The 19,007-nt window shown below is 45.0% G+C and overlaps 1 protein-coding gene across 3 annotated transcripts in view; it reads left to right on the top strand.

Annotated features, from left to right (window-relative positions):
* Positions 1-8,894: 8,894 nt before the first annotated feature.
* MAPK15 (mitogen-activated protein kinase 15) overlaps positions 8,895-19,007 on the top strand; it is a 26,504-nt gene continuing 16,391 nt past the window's right edge. For 2 of the 3 annotated variants that reach the window (XM_069780363.1, XM_069780361.1), the window contains exons 1-7: positions 8,895-9,084; positions 12,805-12,903; positions 13,356-13,385; positions 16,031-16,121; positions 16,670-16,800; positions 16,974-17,137; positions 18,048-18,187. In XM_069780363.1, the coding sequence (XP_069636464.1) occupies positions 9,016-9,084; positions 12,805-12,903; positions 13,356-13,385; positions 16,031-16,121; positions 16,670-16,800; positions 16,974-17,137; positions 18,048-18,187 (724 nt within the window). In that variant the 5' untranslated portion in view covers positions 8,895-9,015. The remainder of the gene's footprint in view (positions 9,085-12,804; positions 12,904-13,355; positions 13,386-16,030; positions 16,122-16,669; positions 16,801-16,973; positions 17,138-18,047; positions 18,188-19,007) is intronic. The other variant, XM_069780362.1, reaches the window with a different exon arrangement.

The raw sequence follows: 19,007 nt of genomic DNA, 5'->3' as shown, positions 1-19,007 counted from the left end.
AAGAGTACCACCCAGAGATCTGTCCCAAAGCTGGATATTTATGGGTGGCACGGCATGTGGGAGGATGTGGGCAGGTTATCTAGAGAACTTCTCACCTCCAGTGACTTGGAAGTTCACTCCCAAACAACTGCAGAACCCTCATAAAGTGATAGAATTTTTGAAAGGAAAATGCTGTGGCTATCCCAGAGACACACAACTCACTACACTGTGCTGGGCCCTGGCCGGTATCTACCAAACCCTGCTTGATATTATGCAGCACCCCCAGGGGGAAAAGGGGGAAAAGATGGAAAACAAGACAACATGCACCGTGGCTACCCAAACCCTGACAACATGCACCGTGGCTACCCAAACCCTGACAACATGCACCGTGGCTGCCCCTACCCCGACGACAAGCACCGTGGCTGCCCCTACCACGACAACAGGTACCGTGGCTAACCCTACCCCGGTGACAGATACTGCCACTAAACCAGAGAACCAACCTGTGCCAGTATCAGTCGCCCCTGTACAGAAAAAGAAACACACAAAGAAATCAGTTCGCTCAGTGAGAGATGAAGATGGACCAGGGTCATCACGAGAACAGGAGGAAGAGGCAGAACCTGAAATAATTACCCGATCTCTATCCCTGAGTGAGTTGCGTGACATGCGAAAAGATTTTAGCCGCCACCCAGGTGAGCACATTGTTACCTGGCTGCTCCGATGCTGGGATAATGGGGCTAGTAGTGTGGAATTAGAGGGTAAGGAAGCCAAGCAGTTGGGATCTCTGTCTAGAGAAGGGGGTATCGACAAGGCGATTGGGAGAAAAACACAAGTCCTCAGCCTCTGGAGGCGACTTCTGTTAGGTGTAAAGGAAAGATACCCCTTCAGGGATGAAGTTACATGTCACCAAGGCAAGTGGACCACCATGGAGAGAGGTATCCAGTACCTGAGGGAATTAGCCGTGCTGGAGGTGATTTATAATGATCCAGAAAATGCGCAGTCACCCACAGATCCAGATGAAGTCCAATGCACACAACCGATGTGGCGGAAGTTTCTACGAAGTGCACCACCAACCTATGCCAACTCATTGGCAGTAATGTCCTGGAAAGAAGGCTATGGACAAACGGTGGATGAATTGGCTGTCCAACTCCGGCAATACGAAGGAAGTCTCTCTTCCTCCCTACGGGCCTGTGTCTCAGCTGTAGAGGAATTGTCCCGAGAGTTCCAGCAATTCAAAGTGGATATGTCCTCCTCCTCACCTGTACAGGCCCGCATTGCAGTTATTGGGAGTAAGCGTTCCTCTGCCCGAGAGAGAGGAGAGAGAAAGTACACACGACGGGCTAATCTGTGGTTTTACCTGCGTGACCATGGAGAGGACATGAGGAAGTGGGATGGAAAACCTACCTCAGTCTTGGATTCACGGGTACGGGAGTTGCGAGAAAAAGCAACCAGAAAAGAAGATTCTTCTTGGAAAACTGCTGCTCCAGTTTCCCGTGAGCAGTCCCCCGGGCGCAGTAGATGGGCCGATCTCATTTCTGATCCTCTTGAAGGGACTTCTGATTCACATGTGCAAAAAGTGGGTAACAGATATTCTAACCAGGATTAGAGGGGCCCTGCCTCCAGCCAGGTGGAGGAGAGGGACAACCGAGTCTACTGGACAGTGTGGATTCGATGGCCTGGCACGTCAGACCCACAGGAATATAAGGCTCTAGTAGACACTGGTGCACAATGTACCCTAATGCCATCAAGTTATAAAGGGGCAGAACCCATCTGTATCTCTGGTGTGACAGGGGGATCCCAAGAGCTAACCGTATTGGAAGCCGAAATGAGTCTAACCGGGAATGAGTGGCATAAACACCCCATTGCAACTGGCCCAGAGGCCCCGTGCATCCTTGGTATAGATTATCTCAGAAGGGGGTATTTCAAGGACCCAAAAGGGTACCGTTGGGCCTTTGGTATAGCTGCATTGGAGACGGAGGAGATTGAACAGCTGTCTACCCTGCCTGGTCTCTTCCAAGACCCTTCGGTTGTGGGGTTGCTGAAGGTTGAAGAACAACAGGTGCCAATTGCTACCACGACGGTGCACCGGCGGCAGTATCGCACCAACCGAGACTCCCTGATCCCCATCCATAAGCTGATTTGCCAACTGGAGAGCCAAGGAGTGATCAGCAAGACTCACTCACCCTTTAATAGTCCCATATGGCCCGTGCGGAAATCTAATGGGGATTGGAGACTAACAGTAGATTATCGTGGGCTGAATGAAGTCACGCCACCGCTGAGCGCTGCTGTGCCAGATATGTTAGAGCTTCAATATGAACTGGAATCAAAGACAGCTAAGTGGTATGCCACAATTGACATTGCTAATGCATTTTTCTCCATTCCTTTGGCAGCGGAGTGCAGGCCACAGTTTGCTTTCACTTGGAGGGGTGTCCAGTACACCTGGAATCGACTGCCCCAGGGGTGGAAACACAGCCCCACTATTTGCCATGGACTGATCCAGACTGCACTAGAAAAAGGTGAAGCTCCAGAGCACCTGCAATATATTGATGACATCATCATATGGGGCAGCACGGCAGAAGAAGTTTTTGAGAAAGGGAAGAAAATAATCCAAATCCTTTTGAAGGCTGGCTTTGCCATAAAAGAAAGTAAGGTCAAGGGACCTGCGCAGGAGATCCAGTTCTTAGGAGTAAAATGGCAAGACGGGCGTCGTCAGATCCCTGCGGACGTGATCAACAAAATAGCAGCTATGTCCTCACCGACTAATAAAAAGGAAACACAGGCTTTCTTAGGTGTTGTGGGCTTTTGGAGAATGCATATTCCAAATTACAGTCAAATTGTAAGTCCTCTCTACCAAGTTACCCGGAAGAAGAACGATTTTAAATGGGGGGCCTGAGCAACGACAAGCCTTTGAACAAATTAAGCGGGAGATTGTTCATGCAGTAGCTCTTGGGCCAGTCCGGACAGGACCAGATGTTAAAAATGTGCTCTACACTGCAGCTGGGGAGAATGGCCCTACCTGGAGCCTTTGGCAGAAAGCACCTGGAGAGACCCGAGGCCGACCCCTGGGGTTTTGGAGTCGGGGGTATCGAGGATCCGAGGCTCGCTATACTCCAACTGAAAAAGAGATATTGGCAGCATATGAAGGAGTTCGAGCCGCTTCAGAAGTGGTTGGTACTGAAACACAGCTCTTCTTAGCACCCCGACTGCCAGTGCTGGGCTGGATGTTCAAAGGGAAAGTTTCCTCTACACATCACGCGACTGATGCCACGTGGAGTAAGTGGATTGCACTGATCACACAACGGGCTCGCATAGGAAACCCCAGTCGCCCAGGAATTTTAGAAGTGATCACGGACTGGCCAGAAGACAAAGACTTTGGAATGTTGCCAGAGGAGGAGGTGACACGGGCTGAAGAGGCCCCGCTGTATAATAAACTGCCAGAAAATGAGAGGCAATATGCCCTGTTCACTGATGGGTCCTGTCGCATCGTGGGAAAACATCGGAGGTGGAAGGCTGCTGTATGGAGTCCTACACGACTAGTTGCAGAAACTGCTGAAGGAGAAGGTGAATCGAGTCAGTTTGCAGAGGTGAAAGCCATCCAGCTAGCATTAGATATTGCTGAAAGAGAAAAGTGGCCAGTGCTCTATCTCTATACTGACTCATGGATGGTGGCAAATGCCCTATGGGGGTGGCTACAGCAATGGAAGAAGGGCAACTGGCAACGCAGAGGTAAACCCATTTGGGCTGCCGCACTGTGGCAAGACATCGCTGTTCGGATAGAGAAGCTAGTGGTAAAAGTACGTCACGTAGATGCTCATGTACCCAAGAGTCGGGCCACTGAAGAACATCAAAACAATCAGCAGGCAGATCAGGCCGCCAAGATTGAAGTGTCTCAGGTAGACCTGGACTGGCAACGTAGGGGTGAGCTATTTATGGCTCGGTGGGCCCACGATACCTCAGGCCATCAGGGGAGAGATGCAACATATAGATGGGCTCGAGATCAAGGGGTGGACTTGACCATAGACACTATCGCACAGGTCATCCACGAATGTGAAACATGTGCCGCAATTAAGCAAGCCAAGCGGCAAAAACCCCTGTCGCATGGGGGGCGATGGCTGAAATATAAACAGTGGGAGGCTGTCGTGGTTTCAGCCCAGCCGGTAACAAAGAACCACGCGGCCGCTCGCTCACTCCTCCCGCCCCCCTCCGGTGGGATGGGGGGAAGACGGAGGAGAGAAAAAAAAAAGACAAAACTGGAACCTCGAGGGTTGAGATAAAGGCAGTTTACTGGAACAACACAAAGAAATTGCAACAACAACAACGGTACTAATGAAAAGGTATACAAAAAGAGTGATGCACAGTGCAACTGCTCACCACCCGGGACCCGACGCTCTGCCACTTCCCCCACCGAAAAGAAGCGCCCGCCCCCTGGCCCGCTCCCCATTTATATACTGAGCATGATGTCACATGGTATGGAATAGCTCCTTGGCCAGTTCAGGTCAGCTGCCCCGGCTATGCCCCCCACCTCCCAGGTTCCTGTAAAAAAATTAACTCTATCCCAGCTGAACCCAGGACAGAGGCCTGGCAGATTGACTATATCACACTCCCACGAACACGCCAAGGCAAGTGCCATGTGCTTACAATGGTGGAAGCAACCACTGGATGGCTGGAAACATACCCTGTGTCCCATGCCACTGCCCAGAACACTATCCTGGGCCTTGAAGAGAAAATTTTATGGCAACACGGCACCCCAGAAAGAATCGAGTCGGACAACGGGACTCACTTCCGAAACAACCTCGTAGACACCTGGGCCAAAGAACACGGCATTGAGTGGGTATATCACATCCCTTATCACGCACCGGCCTCCGGAAAAATCGAACGATACAACAGACTGCTGAAAACTACATTGAGAGCGATGGGGGGTGGGACTTTCAAACATTGGGATACACATTTAACAAAAGCCACCTGGTTAGTTAATACTAGAGGATCCGCCAATCGGGCTGGCCCCGCCCAACCAAGACTTCCACATACTGTAGAAGGCGATAAAGTCCCTGTAGTGCGCATGAGGAGTATGTCAGGAAAGACAGCCTGGGTTAGTCCTCCCTCAAACAGAGGCAAACCCATTCAAGGGGTTGTTTTTGCTCAGGGACCTGGGTACACCTGGTGGGTGATGCAGAAGGATGGGGAAGTTCGATGTGTACCTCAGGGAGATTTGATTTTGGGAGAGAATAGCCAGTGAATTGGGCTGTATGATACCTAACTGCTAAATACCCTGCCAATGCATGTCATTGTATCTATAGTGTCTATATGCCATATCAAGGGTATTACTGTAAGAATTACCCAAATGACTGCGGGATGGACTTTGAAACTAAGCCAAGTACAACAGCGACAGAACTTGAACTGACACCCAGCAATTTCCTCAAGATCAACATCCTCGACCTGCAGACTAAGGGCGTGAGTTGCACCAAATGTACTAGCCACAAGTTCCAGAGGCAGCATACAACAACCCAACATCTCACACCATCTCTCTTATCCTGAAGAACTGTTACAACAGATGGAGCCCCAAAGTCATGGACTAAATAAAATCAATGGACACATTAGAGGGATAGCCCATACGCTAAAGGAATACCATTTGCGTGTGTGTGTGTGTGCGGAGGGGCGATGGGGACGGACGCAAGTCCATATACTTATATATATAAGACAAGGAAGTGGTAGTGGTCGATTGGAAAATGTAAGATCTGGGCATGATGTAGATGGTATAGAATAAGGGGTGGATAATGTCCTGGGTGCAGCTGGGATAGAGTTAATTTTTTTTTTTACAGGAACCTGGGAGGTGGGGGGCATAGCCGGGGCAGCTGACCTGAACTGGCCAAGGAGCTATTCCATACCATGTGACATCATGCTCAGTATATAAATGGGGAGCGGGCCGGGGGGTGGGCTCTTCTTTTCGGTGGGGGAAGTGGCAGAGCGTCGGGTCCCGGGTGGTGAGCAGTTGCACTGTGCATCACTCTTTTTGTATACTTTTTCATTAGTACCGTTGTTGTTGTTGCAATTTCTTTGTGTCATTCCAGTAAACTGCCTTTATCTTAACCCTTGAGGTTCCAGGTTTGGGTTTTTTTTTCCCTCTCCTCCGTCTTCCCCCTATCCCACCGGAGGGGGGCGGGAGGAGTGAGCGAGTGGCCGCGTGGTTCTTTGTTACCGGCTGGGTTGAAACCACGACATTTACCATGGGCAAATTATATTCTTAGACATAGTGAGGCAATCTCTATATTACTTTTCACTACAAACTACATCTACTGATACCATAGTATGAACCAATGTCGGCCAGCTCTTCCCTTCAGCAACATTCATTTTCCCAAATCTTCTACGTGGCAAGGACTTTATTCTACCTTCTGCTAGTCTCCAAAGGACAGAAAATAAATATGCAAGCAACCAAATCCTTTAAACAATATAAGCAGTTGAGGTATTTGACCGTTGGTCATAACTATCAATAAAATACATTCACTGAATATATTCTTAGCAACTTTTACTTTCTTCTCATTCTTTTCTTGCTTTAGTGTTTCACTTGAGAAGCAAGACGTAGAGAGTTCTGTTTCTAATAGGCTGCTGCTACCTTCACTTTCCAAGTTGAACACTTCTGGATTTTGGTTACCTCATCAACAATGACACCAGAGGTCGCCCTTACTTTAAGTTTTAATACTCACACAGGGATCTTTCATAGAGAAGCAGACCTTAGCTGAGATTGGAAGAGACCTCAAAGAAGGGTCAAGCAGAGCAGGGCCACTTTCAGTGGCTTTTGAGTATCTCCAAGGATGGAGGCTCCACAGCCTCTCTGTGCAGCCTGTTCCAGTGTTTGACCACACTTAAAACAGTAAAACAAGTTATTTCTTACATTTAAATGGAATTTCAATTCCATCACAAATTTCAATTTCAGAACAGTCCGGCTCTGTCTTCCCCCCTGCTCCACCTGATATTTAAACACTTTAGTAAGATCCCCTAAGCCTTTTCCAGGCTAAACAATCCCAGCTCTCAGCCTCTTCCTGTATCACAGATGCTCCAAGCCTTAATCATCTTTGTGGCCCTTTGCTGGACACAATCCTGCATGTCCACGTCTGTCTTATACTGGGGAGCCCAGAAGCATACAAGATACCCTAGGTGTGGTCTCTCAGTGCTGAGTAAAAGGGAAGGATCACCTCCTTCAAACAGCTGGCAAGGTTCTTCCTAGCACAGCCCGGGATGACGTTTGCCACCTTTGCTGCAAGAGCACATCTGCTGGCTCATGGCCAACCTGGTGTCCACCAGGACCTCCCGGTCCTTTCCTGCCAAGCTGTCTTCTAGCGTGATAGCTGCCAGCCTGTACTGGTGCAGGGGTTTATTCCTCCCCAGCTGCAGGACTTGCCTTTTTCCAGTGATGAAGCTCACAGGGTTCCTGTTGGCCCATTTCTCCAGCCTGACAGGGTCCCTCAGAATAGCAGCACGACCATCTGCTCTGTCAACCACTCCTCCCTGTTTGTGTCATCTGCAAACTTGCTGAGGCTGCACTCCAGCCCACCATCGAGCTGATTAATGAAGAAACTAAACAGTACTGGCACCTCTATTGACCCCTTGGGTACACTACTAGCAACTGACCTCCAGCCGGACTTCACGTCACTGATGACAAACCTTTGGTTCCAGCAGTTCAGCAAGTTTTCAGTCTGTCTAACCATGCACTTAACTAGTCTGTACTTACTCAGTTTGTCAACAAGGACATTGTGGGAATCAGTGTCTGCCAGAACACGCTGCTAACAAGAAAAGGTTTGCATTGTTGGCATTAGCAATCTCAATTGCTAGATTAAAAAAAAGTAGGAATTTTTTTTACAGTGCATTTGAATGATACCAGGTGCTGAGAGCAATGTCTGACATCCCCTGCTGACACTAGCACACTTTAGTTATCGTGGTTCAGCCCCAGCTGGGAGCCAAGCACCAAACATCCACTCACTCACTCCTCCTGCTCCCAGTGGGATGAGGAGGGGAATTGAAAAAAAAAGTAAAACTCGTGGGTTGAGCTAAGAACAATTTAATAACTAAAGTAAAATAAAATATAATACTAACAACAATAATAATAACATATAGTAATAATAGTAATGAAAAGGAATATAACAAAAAGAAAAAAAACCAATAAGACAAGCGATGCACAATGCAGTTGCTCATCACCTGCTGAGCGATGCCCGAGCAGCAATCCGCACCTCCCGGTCCACTCCCCCCAGTTTATATACCGAGCATGACATGCTATGGTATGGAATATCCCTTTGGCTAGTTCGGGTCAGCTGTCCTGGCCGCGCTCCCTCCCAGCTTCATGTGCCCCTGCTTGCTGGCAGAGCACGGGAAACCGAAAGATCCCTGACTTCGGATAAGCGCTACTCTGCAACAACTAAAACACCAGTGCGTTATCAACATTATTCTCGTGCTAAATCCAAACCACAGCATTGTACCGGCTACTAAGAAGAAAATTAACTCTGTCCCAGCCGAAACCAAAACAAACGCTTATCAGATGAAGGCAGAGGACGCGCTACGCTGGAGAAGTTTTACCCTTGGCCTGCGCCGCTCCCCCGCCGCACTCCTGGGAGCAGAGAGCGGCAGCGCGGTCACGGCCCGCCGCCGCCCGAGGGGAGTCGTCCGGCGGCACGGCGCTCCTCCAGCAGCCGCCCACGGAGCCAGCAAGCGCGGCCGAGCCAGCAAGCGCGGCCGAGCCCGCGGCAGCACCTCTGGCCGCCCGGCGGAGCGGGGCGGAGCGGAGCGGAGCGGAGCGGAGCAGAGCGCCCGACGGGGAAAGAGAAGGAGGAAAGGCCGCAGCAGCGCCTCCGGCCGCGACCCGCGGTAGGCCCAGCGTCACGCTGTGCGCCTGCGCAGCCTGGAGCCGCTTGGCGCACGCGTCGTGCGGCGGGGCTGTTTCCATAGCAGCAGAAGGCAACGGGAAGAGCGCCGCGCGCAGCCTAGCGTGCCGTGCGGCGGGGCGCTCGTCCGCTCGCCGGGCGCGGCGCCCGCCGCCTCAGCTTGCCTGCCATGAGCGTGCCGGAGGTGGAGGCCCTCGTCTCCCAGAAGTATGAGATCAAGAGGCGCCTGGGCAAGGGGGTGAGTGCCCTGGGGAGGCCTCGGGAGCTCGGGGAGCCGGGCGGCGGGGTCCGGCGCTGCCCTGCGGATCGTCCCGGCGGCGCCTTTGTCTGCGGTCTCCCGGTCCCTGCCGCGGGCCGCCGACCTGAGCCGCGTCTAGTGCTGGAGGTCTGAGAGCTTATAGAGCCGAAGAAAAACTGGACTCTGAAATATTTATTATGCCTAATAGAGAAAAAAGATCGTTAATCGTAGCCTGATAACTTTCTGTGACTTCTTATAGTTGCTTCGCAGCTAGATTTCAGAGGAAGGTAAGTGTTACAACGTAGTATGTGGAACTGAAAATACCTTTAGATTCCCCATCAGTTTTTTTCCCTGTAATTAACTGGAGAGCTGCCACACAAAGCACCGACCTTGCATGTACACCTGGTTTATAGCTAAATTAATCTGAGTCTCAAAGTCTATCTGTTTGTGCCTGCCAGATTCTTTCACATTTACTGTAACCCCATTACTTCAAGTATTGTGCTGCATCAAGTAATTTTTCCCCATTAAATCATGTATTTTTATATGTGAGCCAACGTTAATTTCTAAGATCTTTTTCCTCAGGCAGCCTCTAAACCCTTCCTGATTATCTGCTTTTCTATTCTGGCAGCTCTTTGCCTTTGTTTAGTTGTGTTAATACTAGTTAAGTATTTCATGTGCAATTACAAGGGGCCACTTGAGAGAGGCTCAATTTCTTCATTATCCTCTAAGACAATGTTTTGGTTTTCTCCTTTTGAATTCACACTGATCGTTCTTATGGCTATATTTAATTCTAAGTTTGGCTCTGACTTGCAAGGTTTGCTGCCATCTTGTTACTAGTTATCAGCTTTCTCCCTTTGACTGAATGTAATGTATTACATCTTTTAACATGCTAGGTTCTTTGAACAGAATGACATTATTCTTTCATCTGAAATATCAAATTGAGAGTTCTATTTGGAGACTGTTTCACAAACATAACTACATACATTCAGGTCTTGAAAGGACTTTAGTGGCTTCAGGTCCATCATGTAGGCATCACTGACATTATCAAAACTACTAGTCGAGCTCTTAATTCAAGTGGTTCCAGCCTCCTAAATATCTGTGTTTTCTGCCTCTTGTATGCAGAAAGTTCTGTATGTATTGTGTATGTACACAGCTGATGCACGTACCTGAGCACTTAAAAGGCTCTTGGAGTCCCTGAAACATGTGAGGACTGCCCAAAAAATAGAACAGAGAAGTGCAGCAGCAAAGGAGATAAGCTGTTCCTGTATAGTGAGGGAATTCAAAGAGTTCTTTTTTTCACTAAGGGAATGGGAACTTCTACCCGAATATTCCCTATTCAGATGACTATGTGATACTTGCAAATGGTGATTACTCAGTCTCCCTTGTGGTACAGATCCAGTTTTCTTATTTTTAGGTCATTCTAGGAGATGCCTTACATCTGCACAATGGGGTCATTTCTCACTCAGAAATGCCCAGTTAATGTTTAAATACTCATACAAAGTAAAACAGCTATAATGTGTGATATTGAGTGATTTTCATGCTTAAATAGTCAGATAGCGACATCAAGGCAGACTTCCCAAGAATACATGTGATCCTGGGTTCAGGTCCTTTGCCGTGCATCAGGAAGTATAAACAGTTGGCGTAGAAGTGTCTCGAGTAAGTGCTATAATGCTACACTGTTGGCAGTTGGGATGTCTCTTTTCTTTTTTCCCAAGTAACAAGTAATAGGACGAGAGGAAATGGATTCAAGTTGTGCCAGAGGAGGCTTAGGTTGGATACTAGGAAAAATTTCTTCACCAAAAGGGTTATCAAGCATTGGAACAGGCTGCCCAGGGAAGTGGTTGAGTCACCATCCCTAGAGGTATTTAAAAGACGTGTAGATGTGGCACTTAGGGACATGGTTTAGTGGTGGACTTGGCAGTGTTAGGTTAACGGTTGGACACCATAATCTTAAAGGTCTTTTCCAACCTAAATTATTCTATGATTCTATGATACTGTCACTACAGGCCTTGGTAAAAAGTCTCTCTCCATCTTTCTTGTAAGCCCCCTTTACGTATTGAAAGGCCGCAGTAAGGTCTACCCAGAGCCTTCTCTTCACCAGGCTGAACAACCCCAACTCTCTCAGCCTTTCTTCATAACAGAGGCGTTCCAGGCCTCGGACCATTTTCGTGTCCCTCCTCTGGACCTGCCCTAACAAGTCCATGTCTTTCTTATACTGGGGACCCCAGAGCTGGACGCAGTACTCCAGGTGGGGTCTCACCAGAGCGGAGCAGAGGGGCAGAATCGCCTCCCTTGACCTGATGGCCGCAATTCTTTCGATGCAGCCCAGGATACACTTGGATTTCTGGGCTGCAAGCACACATTGCTGGCTTGTGTCCAGCTTTTCATCCACCAGTATCCCCAAGTCCTTCTCCGCAGGCCTGCTCTGAATCCTGTCATCCCCCAGCCTCTGTTGATACTGGGGATTGCATCAATCCAGGTGAAGGACCTTGCACTTCACCTTGCTGAACTTAATGAGCATGTACATCTGCTATTGGCTGCTTTGGGGTCCAGGATGCTTGACCTTGTGGACCTTTGGTCGGACTCAGTGTAGACATTCTTAGTCCATGACTCAACCAGGTATTGCTCATTGGCCTAACCTCTCTTTCTTCTAGGTAGCTGGTAATTACCTCTTCCTTCAGTCTCTCTATTTAGTATGTTCTACTTCCATACTTGTCGTGGTTTAAGCCCAGCCAGTAACAAAGCACCACGAAGCCGCTTGCTCACTCCTCCTCACCCCAGCCCTGGCGGAATGAGGAGGAGAAAATACAAAGAAATGTTCATGGGTCAAGACAAGGACAGGGATGGATCGCCCACCACTTATGGTCACGGGCAAAAGACAGGCTCAGCTTGGGGAAGAAACAACATCAATTTAATTTACTACAAATCAAATCAAACCAAGGATAATGAGAAGTAAAACCCAAATCTTAAAACACCTTCCCCCCACCCTTCCCGCCTCAACTCTGCTCCCAGTTTTCTCTACCTCTTCCCCTCCAGCAGCGCACGGCGCAGCCAGACAGGGAATGGGGGTTGCAGTCAGTTTGCCACACATTGTCTCTGCCTCTCCTTCCTCAGGGGGAGGACTACTCACTCCTCCCCTGCTCTAGTATGGGGTCCCTCCCACCGGAGACAGTCCTTCACGAACTTCTCTGGCATAGGTCCTTTCTGTGGGCCGATCTTCAGGCACAGGCTGCTCTAGCACAGGCTTTACCATGGAGTCACAGCCATCTGCAGGGGCATCCGACTGCTCTGGCATGGGGTCCTCCATGGGCTGCAGGTGGGCATCTACTCCCGTTCACCTCCGTGGGCTGCAGGGGCTTTGCCTTCATGGGCTGCAGGGGCACCACCTCCTCCAGCACAACTCTTCCCCCTCCTTCTTCACTGACTTGGGTATCCGCACAGGGTTTTCTCTCACATTCCAATCTCCTCTCCCACTGCAGGTTTCCCTTCTTAAATGTGTTCTCCCAGAGTTGCCACCACTGTGGCTGATCGAGTCGGCCTTGGCCAGAGGCGGGTCTGACTTGGAGCCAGGGAAGCTTCTAGCAGCTTCTCACAGGAGCCACCCCTGCAGGCCCCTCCCCTGCTACCAAAACCCCTCTACACAAACCCAAAACAACCCTGAAGGTCTGAACTGTGCCTAAGATGTCATAGTACACTTCATCTGTCCTTTTTTCTCCCTAGGCTTATGGCATTGTATGGAAAGCAGTCGATCGCAGGACAGGAGAAATAGTTGCTGTTAAAAAGATTTTTGATGCTTTCAGGAACAGAACAGATGCTCAGGTGAGAAATTGTTGTTCTAACATGTCCTGAAAGATGTGGTGGGTGTTCATAGATATTTTCAGGATTTATATCTCTGAAAGATGTTAGTTATTTGACAATTATGCATGTAGTGATACAGTCTACAGCTATACTAGGATAAAAGGGAGCAATAAATGTCAAGCTTTGTTATATCATGGCATCTACAAAATACTGTTTGATGTCCCTGAGGAAAAAGTGTCTTTATAGGCATGCACAATTTGATTCTCCCTTATGTTGTTATGCTATAGTGCCTATGCACACAGAGCACACTTGTGACTCTCTACTGAGCAACTGGGTTTTTCCTAGCCAGTCTACCATGTAAGGGTTTCCTCTGCTTTAGAGATTAGAATGGATTTAGCCCTCTCATTGGAAGTCCATATTCTGTTCAGTCATTCTGTTGAGGTGACAATAAACTTTTTTTTTTTTATTTCCAGAGAACATTTCGAGAGATTATGTTCCTGCAGGTAACATCCATTTTTCCCCTTCCTCTGATTTTTAATTATCTCTGATATTGTTCACATATTTTCTTCCCATTCTTTTTCAAAATGTGCTGATCATTGCTGACAATTCTATTCACTTCTTTTCTGCACCATCTTGGCAAACAGTCTTTCCATCACTGAGCAAAAACACCTGAATGAAATGGAGAGTTGGTCTTATTTTTTCTTTGAGACATGCTCTGTCCTTTCACCATTTTTAGCAGTATGTGTACTCTAGGATACTGTCACTTTTTACATATTTGTGGACAGAAAGCATTTTTCTTAAATTTTAAATGCCATGATTGGGAGGTGGGACTGGGTTGTAGAAGAGAATTTACATGCCAAAATTTTCTTCCTCTGTCATGTGGGAAATAACTTGACCACTTGAAATAATCAAAGCAAAACTAAGATAAATGTTCTGTATGGAATTACTTAAGGCTGCTTTTGTTTTGATATAATTGACCCCACACTACGCCTTATTACCTTAGCAGTGGCATTAAGATTACCTGTCCATTACTCCACAGACTTACCATGTAGAAACATCAATGTTTTTGAATAGTGATAATGTTGTTATAACTATGATTTTCTAAGGACACAAGGAAGGCAGGGCTCATAGGAAGAGGTATTTCCTAAGACTGTCAAGTTTAAGTAGGAAAGAGATGGGGTTTTTTTACTTTTTTATCATTCTTTAAGCCTGAAATAGAAGCTGCAAACTTAAGAGCTAAAAACGTATAAGAACAATTCCTTAGAAGTTAATTACCTGTAGGTTAGATCGTCTCTGAAGGTATAGCACTTGTGGAGTAGATGGGTGGAGGAGGAGTTGGGAGAAGAAAAAGAAGGATATTTCTCCTGAAGGAAAGGATGAGTCATTTTGGGGGAGGGAGGTTAATGTGCCATTAAGCCCTTACTTTCATGACTTTAGATGCTCAATAGACTTAAGAATTTTAGTTCCCCCCCTATTTTTTAAGGTATTTTATAGCTCTTTGTTGAGGTTCAGGACTGAGAGATCAAAAAGGGAAAGACGTAAGAAATACTCTTTCATTGGTGACTGGATGTTTGTCTTAATTTGCTTGTCTGTGCAAATTCCTTCCTGTGCATAATGATTGCTGAGTTTAATCTGTATGTTTATCATAAGGGCATTTGATGGACTGGATGAAGTTTATTTTAATTGAGAAGTGTTGATGTAGAATCTAGGCATTTTGATTATTTTCTTCTGGGTAATACATAGTATGCTGCTCATTATGCTGCTTGCAGTTTTTATGCTTATAGTTCAGTATGGCTGCACATCCATTTGCTGTATTTTGGACCACATTTTAGAATGTTATTTTTGGTAATTACTTTAGTGAGAGCATTGTTCTGTAAGCAAAGATAAGTAGCACTGGCTCTGACAAGATTTTTTTTCAAGGTAGGATTTTTTTTTAGTATAGGTTGAAACTTTTTCATAACTTTCCATTATCAGTTCCAGGGCAAGACAGGGTGAGACAATGGGGTTTTCCTTCAGTGTGAAGTAAGTTCTTAAACAATACTCAAGTAACACTGTCAAGACTGATCTGCATCTCTGGAAAAATATCCTTTTTGGGTAAAAGCTTTCTTTAGATTATTTGGATGGGCATTCTGAATATTGTCCTCAGAATAAATGCAAAGGTATTTGATGGCCTGGGTGTATATTACTGCTTTGCAAGTATATTTTCATGAGTTGCTGCAGGCGAGTGTGTTGGTTTGTGGATTTTTCTAGATGATGTACATCATAACCAATTCTTTTCTTGGCCTCAGAGTCTAGGAAAGTGATGGTGTTGTAAGACTCTGCTGGAGATAGCTTGATATTATGATTTATGATACTGTTTATAACTGAATTTGTGATAGAAATAGATAAAGAGTCTATATTACTGGTTCAAATAACAAAAAACCCATTTATGTATTTTAGATACAAGCATAGGTTTTATGGTGCAGCTATTTATAATTTTATACTTGGGGTAGTTCATGAAAATGTTGGCATATTGTGAAGCGTTCACAGTGCCTCTAGCTGCGCAGAAATGTTAGCTATAGGAAATAAAAGTTGTTAAGACTGAGGATGAAATAAATGATCTTGACAGTATCATCAGTCTGCAAATGTGAGGATAGAATTCACCTACAGTTTAAGATACCTGTATTTAGGTATCTCTTTGTATGCTGACTGTCTGATCTCCAATTACAGTCAGTTCAGTCAATGCAGCCTGTAGTGTTTCAGCCTACCCTCAGATAGACACTTCTTGCTTGGTTGGGTTTTTTAGTTATGAACGTTGATGGCAACTTTGTTCTGTTTTCACTGCCACAATATTTCTTTGCGTTCAGTTGGAAATATGAGGTGAGTAAAGTTGACTGGATTTTATTCAGACAATGGTATGGAGGGATTTTTAGAACTAATGTCTCAGACAACAGAGATTTTGGGTTTTTAGATTAACTGGCTGGTTTCATGCTGTGGAGCAAGTTTAAATCCTTTTTATTATTATTTATTTCATTAGAAACATAATGAAGGAAATAGCATGTTAACATTTGTTCTAGACAATAATACAAAATGCGATAAGTTATTGTCCTTTTTTATGATTCACAAGCAAGACACTTGATTTTGACAGTTGGGTCTCTTCCCTCCGCAGGAATTTGGAGAACATCCAAATATCATCAAGCTGCTTGATGTTATCCGAGCTCAGAACAACAAGGACATCTACCTCGTCTTTGAGTCCATGGGTGAGACTTAGCATTGCATCAGCCATTTAAATACAGTCTGTCTTATGAGTTAGTTACCTTTGTTCCCTACTTTGATAGTAGTGTGTTGATAATTTACATGAATATTCATGTAAGTAGACATATAAGTAGGAGCAGTACAGTTTTTTTTAATATATATCGGTTGTGATTAGATGGGAATAGCAGTGAAACTTTTAAAGGACTAATAATTATTTGAAAAGTGGCTGGTTGAGATGAAGATGGCAGAGAGCAATAAATTAGAAGTCTTGCAGAGACAGAAGAGTTGCATGTGGAATAGACTATGTGCAACTTTATTATAACAATAGTATGCAATAATAGAACAGTAACTGTAGCATGAGCTGCAAGTCAAACTGATAATATAGAGAGATTGCAGTACTATTAATAATTACAGTGTTAACTTCTGTTGAGAATGCTCTTGAAAGATGACAGTTTTGACTATGATCTATTCTGGCCTTGCTTTGAGGAACTTATATTCACAACTGGGTAATCCTTTACTGATGTAAATCTATTACTGATGTAATATATTACAGAGACAGATTTACATGCTGTGATTAAGAAGGGGAATTTGCTGAAAGATATCCACAAGTGTTACATTCTCTACCAACTCCTGAAGGCAACTAAATTCATCCACTCGGGAAATGTTATTCACAGAGATCAGAAGGTATATTTCAGTCATAGTCTTTATCCTTCACTCAAGTTTTCTGTTAAACACTAAATTTCTGTTAAACACTAAATTGAAAAATATGAAAAGGGAGACTAGCAAAAGAACCTTGATAATAATCTTCTCCCATTCAAAGAGTAAAAAGCTTATTAATTTTCCTTTTTTCAATTCAGCCTTCAAATATCTTGCTGGATGCAGACTGCTTTGTTAAACTTTGTGATTTTGGGCTGGCCCGTTCTTTATGTCAGATGAATGAGGACCAAGGCAACCCTGCTCTAACAGAGTATGTGGCAACACGCTGGTACCGAGCCCCTGAGATCTTACTTTCCTCTCGGAGGTAACTGCTTAATATGAGTGAACGGATGGGTTTCTATAATTTCTTCACCACTGGGAAGATTTATTGTCTAAAAGTCTTAAGTCTTTTCATTTTAGATGTCACCAGATGCAATGTCATGTCAGAAGTCCATTTTCTCAATATGCATTTAAACTCCAGTTCTGCAACATAAAAATCTCTCATTACATGTACATTTCCTTCCTGGCTTCTTAGATTGTCCATTTACATACATTATCAGCTCATCTGTTTGTCATCCTTTCTCCCCTTAAATCTTCATCTTTACAAAATTTGGTTGAGTACCTTAGTCCTCTCCTCCAAGTTTAAGGAGAGTTTTTTGATAGACCTTCAGAAAATATTCTGTAATCAAATGTTAAATCAGCTGTCTGTTGGTCAGGCTTAGTCCTTTTTTTGACTTAAATATACAAAATCTTATTGATCAGAAAAGAAAATAAATATAGGTTGGGTTAGTATCCCAAATTTGAAATGTGGATGTTTTGCAAACTGTCATTTACCCTTTGTTTGGCATTTACTTTGCTTAAGTAATTGTAACTACTTTCTAGATACATTATGCCCTGAAAAGTCAGCTGTTTCCAAACAGCAACTTGTATCTTCACTGTTGGTCATATGAAAAGTATATGTTACCTTGTCCTGGCATTTATCTTTAATATACTTCCTTTTATGGTTTCCTAGAATAGGCTTCTAGTAGGATAAATCTCCTTTCTGTTTTATGCTTGCCAGTTTCATGATTCCCGAATCTCATTCACTTTATAATTAAAACCTGTGAGCATTCGTATTCAAGGAGTCATCAAGCTTGTTTTTCTAGCAAAATAAGCCAATGTAGATGATGTGAATACCAGGTACAGAAAAATATTTGATTGATTTAGTCCTAACTCTGTTCTATTCGTATTTGTAGTTACACTAAAGGTGTAGACATGTGGAGCATTGGCTGTATTCTGGGAGAGCTGCTACTTGGAAAACCTCTTTTTCCTGGAACATCAACAGTGAATCAAATAGAGCAGATCTTGAGGGTCATTCCTGCCCCATCCCCAGAAGGTAGGACTCTTCTACGGGAAAAGGTATTTAGAGAAGAGATTAAAAGAGTGAAAGAAAGCAGCCCAGCTGGATCAGGGAAGAAGGTATCTCTTGTGAGTCATTCTAACATATTTTCAAGGAAATTAAAGACTTAATTGTGAAATGTTAGTGTCAGAGGAAAATAAGCCCATACTTGATTACATGAGAAACAAGAACCAGGCCTTCAAAACATTTTTGAGATTTATAAGAGGATGACAGTTTAAAACAGAAGTTTAATACTTCTGTGGGATTTGCATAGTAAAGGTAAATTGGACTTTTTGGTCTGGAAATCTAAACACAGAAGTGAAAGCTGGAGTAAAAATATGTTAAATCCAAAAGAGGGGATGGTGATGATTATTAGTATTGTCTTCCATGAGTTCCAGTCTAACAGCCCATACACTTTATAAACTTTTACAATATTCTATGTTCTAACATATGCTCTATGTTTTACAATATTCAATGTTCTAACTGAGCTAGCAAATAGTTTTTAGAAAAGTAACTACCTTCAGTTTAAGGACATCACAGTTTTGGAGATTTCCATTCGAGCTTAAAGTTACTTATAGTTTTTATTAGAGATTTGGTCACTGTGAATGAAATATGAATGGAAATGTGTGCGTGAAAACACCAAAACAGGAGTTAGAAGAACAGCCAGCACTAATAACAAAAAATGCTGTTCCATTCTCAGCAATACAATTGAGGAATGTGTTGATAATGTCAGAACCAGAAGGTCTGCAGTCTAAGACAAGACCACAGGACAAATGACGCAGTAGCAGAAGGTCCTGTATCCTTACCACAGGACAAT

Source organism: Haliaeetus albicilla, chromosome 3 (genome assembly GCF_947461875.1).
Source record: "Haliaeetus albicilla chromosome 3, bHalAlb1.1, whole genome shotgun sequence".
Lineage (NCBI taxonomy): Eukaryota > Metazoa > Chordata > Aves > Accipitriformes > Accipitridae > Haliaeetus > Haliaeetus albicilla.
Note: the sequence above shows the minus strand (reverse complement) of the source record. Positions and strands in the feature narration are given on the sequence as shown.